The 12,389-nt window shown below is 44.0% G+C and overlaps 1 protein-coding gene across 2 annotated transcripts in view; it reads left to right on the forward strand.

Annotated features, from left to right (window-relative positions):
• capu (formin protein cappuccino) overlaps positions 1–12,389 on the forward strand; it is a 52,109-nt gene that overhangs the window by 18,093 nt on the left and 21,627 nt on the right. For both annotated transcript variants that reach the window (XM_072289366.1, XM_050180745.3), the window contains 7 exons: positions 235–296; positions 1,065–1,157; positions 1,489–1,812; positions 3,074–3,467; positions 8,392–8,512; positions 10,005–10,140; positions 12,052–12,139. In XM_072289366.1, the coding sequence (XP_072145467.1) occupies positions 235–296; positions 1,065–1,157; positions 1,489–1,812; positions 3,074–3,467; positions 8,392–8,512; positions 10,005–10,140; positions 12,052–12,139 (1,218 nt within the window). The remainder of the gene's footprint in view (positions 1–234; positions 297–1,064; positions 1,158–1,488; positions 1,813–3,073; positions 3,468–8,391; positions 8,513–10,004; positions 10,141–12,051; positions 12,140–12,389) is intronic.

Raw genomic sequence — 12,389 nt, forward strand, 5'->3', positions numbered from 1 at the left:
CTTCCCTTTATCAGCCACTGCTGATCCCTTCAATATTGATGAGATCCCTGTTGAAGAAGCTTCAGGGCACGTTTCACCGCTAGCACAAGTTTGACGCAAGTCCCGCGAAACACCGCAGCCCACCATGGAACTGTCATCTTGGCAGGCTGCAGCGTGTGCGCAATGCACTATCGCTCATATGCGAAGGTTATAACACTCGACTTGGAATGCTCTTGTCTCGCACTTGTCTTGCAGAGGCGCAGCAGATGGTCATGGGCTTGAAAAAGGCCCACCGGAATGAGCTGGAGAAGCTGCAGGTTTGTTCTGTTGACATCTCAAAGCTTGCTTTCTCGCAGTGTGTCGTCTTTTCGTTTTCTTTTTCTTGCTCTTTCTTTCTTTTCCATTTCATTTTCTTTCAATCTTGCCATCCTTTCAATCTCGCCATCCCTCAGCAATGAAATTTATTTACAGTTGGTTCAAAAGGAGCACTGAAAGACGAAACGAGCATTGTGCATTGGACTAACCTTTGATCGTCCATATATCGAGCAGTATTCTATGAATTGCCTTTAAGGATAACTACTTGAAGCTGAATTTTCGGATAACCTGAACAGTTTGGGGACCTTTGTTCAATTTTTCCCGTAGATACAGTGCACCACTGTGAAGCTTAACTTCTGATGAGATGAACTGGTAAGGTAAACAAAGGAAAATGTTTTAAATTTAAGACACAAACAATGCAAAGAGAGATTATGGGCATGTTGCTGCACTTTCATGGCTTTGACATCGAACGATGGGAATAGTCTTTTACTCGCAATATTTTTTCTTCACTTTTGCATTGAAAAAGAAAACTGGTACAGGGGTGTGGAGCTTTATGGGGTCAAATTGCTTGCATTATTTTTTTAATGTGTTGTGGAGTGCCAGCTGTGCAAAGTGACAGCAATGAATGCGTAGCACGCAGACTCCTTCCCATCTCTTCAGTGTTGCACGATGGTGAAGGCATTGCAAATAATCACATGCTATAGTGACTGTCTCATTCTTTAGTTGGCCTTGTGGAACCTACTCACTGTTTTTTTATCAAAACGTTGCAGAAAGCGCACGAGCTGGCCCTCTTCTCTCTGCGAGGAGAGCAGGCTGCCAGGCTGACGGACTACGAGGGCCAAGTCGTTCGTCTGGAGCAAGAGGTGTGTGTCCTTTGTTGTCACACATTGCCTTCATCCTCGCGCCATTGCTTTCATCCTCGTGACATTGCCTTCATCCTTGCAACATCGCTGTGTCGACATCTCACAGTGTGTGCTTGCATGAACTCGCTGTATGCATTTTTGCTTTAGCTTGTATGAATATTGCAGTGCACAGACATCAACATTGAACGTGATTGCACATTGCAGAAAATGGCAATAAAGACTAATTGTGTCACATTTAGTTTCATAGCACTCAATTAACCACTCCTCATGCTTTGCTTCGCATATATTACAACACGTGTGTTTGACTTGCGTAATTTCTTTCCTCTTGCAGATCGACAAGTACCAAACCCTGGCCGGCATCGAAGAGCTGACCAGGAAGGCGCGAGACATAGACGCACCCCAGGCGACGACTCCGGCACCCACTCACGCTACGGCGCAGGTGTCGCAACGGTCTTGCGAAGTGCAGACCCTCTCCGCTGTACTGCGGTCTTGCGAAGTGCAGACTGCTGGATTGGCTACCTGTGATAAATGGGTCCAGGCGCAGTGGAGGTTTGCGGTGGGCATGGTTCAGACGGATGAGGCGGAATACTCAACCCAGGAATCTCAGACCCATGTCGACGCGTGTCACCAGGAGTGCCAGACGGACGAGCAGCCCGTGAGTGTTTGGGGTAACGGTTGTATCTCGAAGCGGTCAAAGGTTTTGACTGTGGTGTAGGACCCACTAACACACTCCTAAGCCACATCTTTAAAGGTCGCCGAAGTGCCTGAAGAGAAAAGTAATTTGAGCTGTCTTGGTCAATTACGCTTCAACAACAAAAACGTCACTCTTACTATGAGGAGAGGAGGCTTGGCAACCAGAAAAAGGTTTAAAAAAAAAAAAAACAAGACGGGTGACATTGCTGCCTTGACATTCCCGCACCACCTTGTCATGACGTGAATTTTAAGTATGCTCGTGCCTGGTTAATTGTTTGTCAGTAAGCACGGAGCACTTTGCATGCTAAAGGAGCCAGAAACTGCACTTGGCAAGTTTCTGGAAATTTACTGCTGCACAATGGCCAAAATATTAGAAAATACTTTGAAATTCATGATGTCGACCTGACGTACAGGTGCTGAAGTTCTGGCGCGAAATTTGAACAGTGCAAGTTCCGCCTTTATTTTCTCTTCTAGAATTTCACCTCTTGCCACGAAATTGGCAAAAATAGTTTTGAAAGAATACATTACTGTTTAAATTGATTTAGCGTTTCCCTTTAGTGTCCCTTAAAAGGGCAGAGTGGGTATCAGAGCAAAAAAATTTTTTTTGTAAATTTTGACATCTGTAGCTGGTCGTGTATGTCAATACAGTTGGTGTGGGAAAAGGTACCCAAGTCTCGTGGCTGTACCGACATGATGATGGTGATGGTAGTCAAACCCTTGGGGATATACTCCTCTTGAGTAAGCACTGCAGAGGCAACCAGGGAGAATCCGCTGTGGAGCTTTGTCATGTGTGGAGTAGAGCCCACACCTCCAACGCATTACAAGGAGAAGCACAAAATATATTCACAGGATACTTAGTGACTTCAATCACCCTTAAGCCTATGAGCATTGTCCTTAGGCTTATCTTGAACACTTTCACTTCCAGCGCTATGACGGTATGTTGCACATTATGGAGCTGGAAATTCTAGAGCTTCTAGTTGTGAAAGTTTCAATTGGCTTATTTTTCTTTAAACATTTGTGAAATTAGTGTCTCAGATTTTGCAAAACAGGCTGTCATTGGCTTCTGCATGGTTCAAGAAATCCAATGAGATGAACGTAATTGCCCCATCAACTCTAAAGCGAGTTGCGAGGCTTTAAAGAAAGCTTACAGGAAACTCGGTGCAAACAAGGTTGTATTACGAATTCATCGGACCTTATGCTTCTCTTGGATTCTCTCATCGTAGGTCCTGCCCACCGTGGTAGTGACGAGCGCTGGCAGCCTGCCCACGGCAACCGCACTCTCCCAGGCAGCGCCACCGCCTCCACCTCCACCTCCTCCCCCACCCCCACCATTTCCTTGCACGCCGCCGCCTCCTCCACCTCCACCACCCCCATTTATGGGCATGGCCACGCCCCCTCCTCCTCCGCCTCCTCCTCCTCCCTTTCCTGGCATGGCCACGCCTCCACCCCCTCCCCCTCTGCCAGGAATGGGCATGACCCCTCCGCCACCTCCCCTACCCCCGTTTATGGTGCCGGTCCATGGCTCCCCGGCGCCCCCTCCTCCTCCCCCGCCGGGGCTGGGACCAGTGCCGATGCCGGCGCCACCGGTGGGAGGCTGGCACAACGCCTATGCCGCAGGTAAGCTCTGGATGATGTATGCATTCTGTGTTTGGTTGGCGTGCATTTCTTTCGCTGTGATAACTGTCATGGGCTCTTTGCAGTGTTTTCTCTCGCGTTGACGTATACTCTTCATCAAAAGTATATGGGCTACATTTCCTGCAACCGCTAGGCTGACTGCTGGCTATTTCAGGATGTTCCTGTGACGTGGCATAAGTTCCAACATCCTGGGGAATGATGAGAACTCTCGTTCTTGCCATCTGCAGTGTTGGGAGTGCCTACAGGAGCTATACAAAACAACCAAGCAACATACAGTGGACTCTCTTTAAATGGAACCTCAAGAGACCAGGGCAATTGGTTCCATTTATCAGGAGTTCCATTTACTGAGAGGCAAAGCTGAATACAATTGCCTGAATACAAAACCAACCAACGATGAGGATGGTGTTCTGTTTAAGAGGCAGTTACATTTAAGTCATTTCTGTTTATTGAGATTGCACTATATATTGTGATGGCATGGAGTAGCCCGTATAGATTTGATGAAGGCTGAACCTATGTACTACAGCCAAATGTATTATCGGGGCAGGCCTTACGATCAATTTCAAAGGCAGCTTTATTTCGAGAGATGACAGATTCATTCCAGGGAGCACCGGGACCAAAGAGCTATTGCGAAACAGCTTGATTAGGCCCAAGGACTCTTGCAACCTATCGCAAAAATAAATTGGTTTGAGCAGAGTAAAAGGCATTCAAAACACAATTTTTAACACTGCTTTCAGCAGTAAAGAAATACAATGCGTTAAATTATACAGACTGCATTTACCATTGGGATAAATTGTAACATGAACACTGGAAAGAACAAATGAATACCTGTAGTATCTAATTTCTCTAGTTTACAATGTGCAGTTGCTGCATAGCTGGTTTCTAAACCTGATGTAATCTCGAAGCAGCATGTCAGAGTTCTAGCACTAGTGCAAACACATACAAACCCTGAAATAGGGGGCATATTCCAGTAGATGTTAGCCTGTTTGCATTTCAGTTTATGTTGATGTTACCTTCATTGCAGGGCATGGCAGCACACCTGCCTTTTGCCTTATTTGTACAGAACTGAGATATATGTTAACAGGGACATACAAGCCTGTTGCCGTCGGTACCTCCAGCACTGCCTCGTGGAAACCACCTGGGTTATCAACGAGGGTGCATGCATGTCGAGTTCCAGACGGCAAGAGGCCCGTCGATAACCCAGGTGGTTATCCCGAGATGGTGCTGCAGGTATTGATGGCCATGTGCTCGCACGTTCATGTTGCTGTCACTTATCATGCAAACCTACCCTTTATTCTTTATGGCCAAGTTTCTTTTGTTGTGTTAGGTTAGAGTTAATCTGTATTGCGAGAAATCTTGAAATCGTGTTGTGCTATTGGAGGGTTGTAATGTTCACTCACCACAGACCTCTCATTTCTTCTCCCTCTGGCTGGACCTTATAATGCCCTCTTCAGTAGCAGGCACTGTTGCGTGTGAGTCGTCAAGTAATGGCTACTAGCCAGCAGTACCTTACTTCTTGCATTGCTGCACCCTCTGAACATCCGTCGTGTCTGTGTGCTTGCTGCTGCAATGCGCCTATTGTGCTGCTGTATGGCTCTAATAGCAAATGCATCAGTGGCTGTGGCATTCCGCTGCCGAGGTCGTGGGTTGGAGCCCTGGCCAAGGCAACTCTATTCGACTGGGGGTGGAATAAAAAAAAAACTGTGTGCTGTGCTTAGGGTTGCAGTGTAAGACGAACTCTTCAGTGGCATAGTAAGTAAGCGCAAACACATAAACACCATAAAAGAAATGAAGGGGGGGCAAGCATCACTCTCGGCACTTGATTCCATAATGTTATGAAATATAATATTTGGTATGCAAATGTGCAGCTGCACACGCACGCACTGGATCCGCGTTTACTTGTGCAAGGCCCACACTTTTCTGAATTTTTACCAGGTGCGGGCACTTGTTTGAGGCAGGCTCACTAAAGTTTCTAACTGCATTCAGACTGGCATGCAAATAAATGCAACCACTGGTGGCCCACTCTGAACACATTGACAGTTGCTAACGAATTTTATGACACGGGACTAGTACGATCTTGTAGCAGCTTGTCAGGATTAACCAGCACACAGGTATACGCATGACGCTTATTGAAAATTTTATTTTCAAATTTTCGCATTCTAAAGTGGTACTGCACTTTGGAGTAAATGCGGTATGTTTTTCTTGACGACGTTGTGGAATGGGGTCCACAGTCGAATTTTTTTTAATGGTGTGTGTATGTGTGTGTTTACGCTTGACTACTCAGTCCGATATGCACAAGCATAAACCCTCAGCAAGTGCTTTTAAACAGTGTGCCTTTCAGAAAGGGCTGATAACATCCCATGGTTTGAAGCGACATCATGAGATAACGTTCAGATTGTAGGTTTTTCACATGGGAGGTGGCATCGCTTTCCTTTGGGAAACGGGTGTTGTTCCAGTGTCATTTTTTAACTAATAGTACACAACTGTTCTGCTACAACGTCGGCGTACGAGCATACAGTGTCCATACTGGCGGAAGGTAGAACCATGGTGGGTGGATATGCTGCCTCCGCTTTGCTGCGAAGTCAGTTGACTGGAGCATGACGGTCGTTTTTTTGTCGTTTTTTGCAGCCAACCTCATGTGCATGACATCATTGGGAGACACGCTGAGGAAAAACTGCACCAGAACCCGTCTCGTAATGACTCGACATCGTGATTAGCATTCCAACAATGTAGCAACACACGGCATTGCCAAAGACACTTTTGTTTACTGTCTGTAGAGGGGGAAGTAGATCGTGAGTGTTAATTACAATAATAACATCTACATGCCACAGCATCTACACCTTCAGAGGCTGCAAAGAAAGCTTCATTAAACACGGCCTCCCAACCACAGCCAGTATTGCGTTGCTGGCACTGTAGAATTGCGGTTCAGTGCCTCTGACTGGGTGAACTATGATGCGATTGCATAGGCATTTATTTCAGGTGTAAAACTTGAAGTTTTGCTGTCAGCTAGTAGAAGACTGCATTGTCACTTTTGTTAGTTGATGATGATTAATGGGCTTTCATGATTCATCATCAACTAACAAAAGTGACAATGCAGTCTTCTACTAGCTGACAGCAAAACTTAAAGTTTGTTAGTTGTACATGCACCTGTGGAGTGTACTCGTGCATGGAAGAGCGCCGTGAAAGAGGTTGCAGAGATACCGGAAGACCGCAAAGTGCCCAAGGTGTCCAAAGAATGCCAATCGCATCAAAATGCAATCGACAACCAGCTGTGCTGCTTTCTCACTGGGGGCCAGTTCCCATTCCAGAAATGATCACACATTATTGTTCCATTTCTTGAGTTCCAACACAGTTCCACACGGTACCAGTATTGACAACTTGGGGGTTTTGCTGTTCTAGGCAGCATGGCAGAAGGGCAAAAGCAAATCTGCATGCCCTGTGTGCTTGTGCACTGGTTGTTTAGAAGGGGGGAAAAAAAACGAAGAAATCTAAATAGAAATGAAGCCACTTTGTTTCATTCCAAACGAAATAGTCTCTATTTAATTTTCACTGTTTCTGTAGAATTGGTCATAATGCATTTCCGTTTTGGGTTTGAAAGAAAATGGAAGTGACTCCAGGATCAACATAATTATGGTATGGCAACTTCACACCTGTGTTGTTCATGCACAGTAAAGAGGGCCGATCCTGATATCTGTGCATGATATGTGCCTAGAAAAAATACTGGCAAGCCTAATAGTATTCGTAATAGTTTGTTACTATAATAGTGTTTCTATGAACCAAGCTTCGGTTTCATTTCTGACAGGGTGTATGTGTCTTGATGTCATGACACGGAAGGCAGTCACGTGGGAGCAAAACATTGTGATGCCTACTTGCCAACTTTACGATTTTATTGCAAAATGCTAGCTTTTTAAGCTGCTATTAATTGTTGTATAGACACCAATAACATTGGGATATTTTAATTTATGCCTAGTTTAGGGAAAAACTTCCAAGAGAATGCAAATACAGATGCTAACTGATTTTTTTATAGCATTCAGAGCCATTGATTATACGACCTACCCACGCAGCAGTGAAACCAACTAATAGAATTAATGTCTAACAACAATAGGAATTTCGACTGCGGTTTAGGAAAAATTGCACAGTACGCTTAATGAACTTTTGCGGTGCAGATCGTTCTATCTGTAAATATACACATTAGAGTGACTCTTGACAGCGTCCCTACATAGCGAAACCTGAAGACTTTTAATAAATGGCTCTAACATCTTGTATAATCAATCTATATATTTTGCCAAATTTTTGTATTGAGTACAACTGTCGTATTTTTCAAGTTCAAAGGTTGTCAAGTCCGTGGATGTTTTGGCACTTGTTCCAGCTTGCTCGGCTGTATGCTATGCTGCTTATTGATTGCATGGCCCGATGTAGCAGCATAGCTGACAATTGAGCAAGCTGTTCGGAGTGCCAAAATGTTACGACGTCCTGTTTGCATGCGACTTCCTTCTGCATCATGACGTCGCGACACCTCTTGTGGATTACAAAACTCAAACAGCGTCATTAAAAAGCTCTTATAGCACTAAACTATTTAGGGTGCTCCGAGGCTTTCATGTATGTTTTTCTTTGGTTTTAAGGTCGAAGACCTTTATTTAATGAAAAAAAAGTGAGGCACTGTAACGAAAGGCATGGGTGGACTAATTCTGATAACACTATTGCACCATAGTCACTCAGCCGTAGCATGAGCACTTGCGAGCTTTCTTTTTTTCTCTTCATTCTTATGCATGTGTTGGCTGTTTTTGGCAATGCAACGCGCATGCTCTGGCTCTTCATGCTGCATTTTCATTGCTTTTCTTGTTCTAATACCGCAACATTTCATCACCTTTGAGATAACTGACGACTTGATGTGCCCAATTTTGTGCAGCCCGCAAGCAACCTGTGAACCCCAAGGCGGCGATGAAGCCCCTCTACTGGACGAGGATTCAAGTGCCCACGGCCAAGCAGCCACAGGCTGCTTTGCCGGCAAGCCCAGAAAAGACAGCAGAGTGCGTAACGCAGCATGCACATAGTCTTCTAGTAGACGTGTTCTTTTCGTCTTGTGTGGGCTGACAATACGTCTGGCGCATGGCTTGCACAAGCCCATTTGTGGCCTTAGATCTCCACAAGCCGTCGAACCAACTAGATGAGTTGAGCACCATGTTGTACATGCTTGCGATGTGGCTCTTGATTGAGCCACTTCTCCCACGTCTAGCATAATGAACACAACACACTATGGTGCTGCCAAATAAATTTTTAATGACAAACAAAGTGTGTGTGTAGCAACATAAATACATGAAGTGTACAGGCTGATCTGTAGGCCTTGATCACCTTGCTAGTGAAAAGGATTATCATTGCAATGGTATTGGACAATAGAATAGATGGTTGCATGTAAAAAAAAAATTTTTTTTTCACGATTTCACATATATGTCATATGCCTTAGGTTCAGTTTTCAATACGTAGTTGGTAGTTCACCTGTCACAGTGGCCTAGTGGATGTGGCCGGGCATGAAGTCGCGGCTTAGATTATCGGCCATATTATCATGGGGTAGACTGCAAAAAAGACTAATCTACTTAGGCGTGTAATTAGGAACCCCAAGTTGCCAATGTTAACCCAGAGCTCCCCGCCCCCCCACTCTCCCCCACACGATCTTCAGGCTTCCAGTGGTCAGCCATCGTATGACTGTCCAGGTTTGTTCGTTGACAAGGCAGCAAGTCGAACCTTGGGTGTAATGAACACAAATATGAGGAATCATTGGATATAACAAATCTAACATTTTTCCCATTCATATCGCCATATAAGGAACAACAAAACATAGTAGACACTTGAAAGAGTATAGATTCCACAATATTTCAATTAAGTTCTCATTTTTCCCATGGACAATGACAGAATGGAATGCACTACTTGAACATGTCGTTGGCAGTATTTCAACTGATATGTTTGTCTCAAGGCTAACCAATTATATTTCTCTACTACCTTAGCTTGAAAAATTAAATGTATGTATTGGTGTTCTTCATTTCAGTAATTTTTCGTGGTAAGTTTTCATTTTTTTATGTTTATAGTGCTATTAATACCTTTGTGTATATGAATTTCATACATTGACATGACTTGCAGAACAGTTTCTGTACTACCTTTATTCTTTGTCCACAATATTTTGAATTGTTATTAACAGAAACGGTTAACCATGTTCGATACCACTTTCACAGTTGTATTTGTGTCCCGACCGTGCTACAGCCTTATATATAAGGCTAGCAGTACATACTAAATAAACATGATTGTAATGAATGTGTGGTACAATGAAAGTAATTTCATGCCGGACAACTAAGTTTGACTACGCAGCAACATGCGCCTATTGCGAGGTGAAATGCTCACAAGGTGTGAAAGGACACTATCCTTAGTAATTACATTTACTCGTTGTGCTGAAGGACAGAAGTTTGGTGCTCGAGTACCGGAACTTTGAGAAGCCATTCTCTCAATCTTGTCAATCCTCTCCTGTTCCAGGCAGAAGACACTGTGGGAGAGCCTGGAGGAGACTCCCCCTACTGACTGGGACGAGTTCGAAAACTTGTTCTCGAGGCAGGTTCAGGAGAAAAAACCCACGGCCAAAACGAAAAGTGCCAAGGAAAAGACGAAGCAGGTACCACGTCGCTGTGCCCATCGGCCGCTTTGAGGCGCACCATTCTTTTTTTCTTCTTTGTGAATGCAACACATTTTCATATAAATTGGAGCGTTTATGCAACGTGAGGCCATAATGCGAGCTCATTTCCATGCGTCCCTACTGGCCTATAGTCCTGTTTCACACTTAGCAGGCAACGCTGCTGAAGCTACGCAACCAGTGTGGTCATGGAAGTCTCACTCCAAGTGTCTCGCAGCATCTGTGTTTGATCTGTGATACATTCTACCCTTATTACTACCTCATATATAGTGGGCTCCCGTTAAACGGTACCTCATGGCACCAGGGAAATAAGTTGTTTATCAGGAGTTCCATTTGCCGAGAGACCGAGCTCAAGGGTACACAAGATGCTCTTTTGAAAGAGGCAGATGCTGTATTGCCAACAGCAGGCCATGGGTGTAGCACGTTCAATTATGAATGTCCCTACAAATTTTTTTCTTGCACACAGTAGCTGACTAGAGCTAGCAACACATAACATAATTACAGAAAAAAAAGTAATACAGTCATTTAGTCGAAGAAAATGACCATTTTAGTAAAGCATCACCCTCGAAGTCACCGATAACTTCGATCTTCATCTCATACGTGAGCGCAGTGTGCGGGCATTTTTATGCAGCCTTTGCAAACACTTGGTTTGGCGACATTGCCAGCACAAAGAAAGCACAGCCACTCCACAGTCACGTTAGAACCACACTAACCAAAACACCAGCAAAAGCTGCCTTGGTGATAATGTAGGGAAGTCATGAGAAAATGCGAAAAGGAAATGGGGAACAGTGATGGCCTGTTTGTTGCGGTGCCGTGGAGATGGGGTACTCATTTTTATTTTTGGTAATATTTTAGTTACGTTTAAGCAAATTTTGAGAAAATTTTCCATTTAATTGTCTTTTATTTTTTGCATTGCCTGTAATACAGTAACAACCAAACATGAGGCCATTTCATTTAAGCAGCCATTCCATATAAGTGATTCTCATTTAATGAGATTCTACTGTATTACAACTGCAACTCACGTCACACTGTGTATTATTTTACGCCTTTGGGCTGTCAGTATTTGAAGTACCACGGTATATTTTTGGTCGTGTGCACAAGGCCATGGCAGCTGGCTGCAGAGATGTCATTCTGCTTGTTCGGTGGTAAAAATAGCTTAACATCTGTGATGCCTATCATATAGTAATTGTGTCATATTTTGCGACATTAGAGTATGAGACTTAAGTTTGCAAGACAGGAATGCAAGCTGTTGGAGAAGTCTCTTTAGCTTTCGTAGCATTGCCTGCTAAGTATGAAACAGCATAGGGCTCTTGTGCCATTGTGAGCACATATGCCTGGCCGCTTTGCCGTTTTCTCAAGTTGTACGGTCAACATCAAAAGTTTACAGGCTACCTAATCCAAGAAAAATCTGTATTTCCGCAGCGTAAGCATGCGGCCTGGATTCAAATTGCGAGCTGTGCTAGTTTTTGTGGTCAGCATAGTATTGTCTGATACGCGGGTACAAGCTGCGCAGAACTTTTTTTTAAGGGACTCTTGCTCCATAAGCTTTAGGAGCCTACTGTACATAAAAAAAACAAAAAAAGAAACAGAGCTTTGATGTAGCGAATCTCGATTAAGTTTTTAGTTTTCCCTATATGCTTTAATAAGATTGCATACTTCTGACTGCAAATGAACTAATCTTGCATTGCGATTTCACTTGAACAGTCCTTGAGCATCACATACATGTACTTAGCGTCGTGGTGAGGTTCGACATGTAAATAAAACAGTAATGCCTAAGCCCCCAGCTAAGTTCTCAAAGCTGCAGTCAACCCCTGAAAAACTATTGCTCTGTTAGTGCATCCATAAATTGAATCAACATTGCTTACTCAAACATATTTTTTTCTGTCCTTGCAGGTGGCGAAGCTTCTTGATCAGAAACGATCACAAAACGTCGGCATTCTGATATCAAGCCTTCGCCTCGAAATAAGTGATGTGGAGAATGGTAAGACAAGCTTTTTGCCTCTAGAAAGAACAACAAAGCCAAAGAAACGGGAACAATGACATGAGTCCATTGTTCGCGTTTCTACTTGCTTGGGTTTGACTTTTTTGCAGTAAGCGTGTTCCTTAGCTGATACAAATTGGGCTGAGATGTCTCAGTACGAGCATAATGTAACTGAAAGGGCTGTTCTGAATTTTCTAAAGTTTTGGCGCTGATGCTGTATCTACCAGACAGGGCACCCAACAGGGCTAGT

Source organism: Dermacentor andersoni, chromosome 7, assembly GCF_023375885.2.
Source record: "Dermacentor andersoni chromosome 7, qqDerAnde1_hic_scaffold, whole genome shotgun sequence".
In the NCBI taxonomy this organism is placed as follows: domain Eukaryota; kingdom Metazoa; phylum Arthropoda; class Arachnida; order Ixodida; family Ixodidae; genus Dermacentor; species Dermacentor andersoni.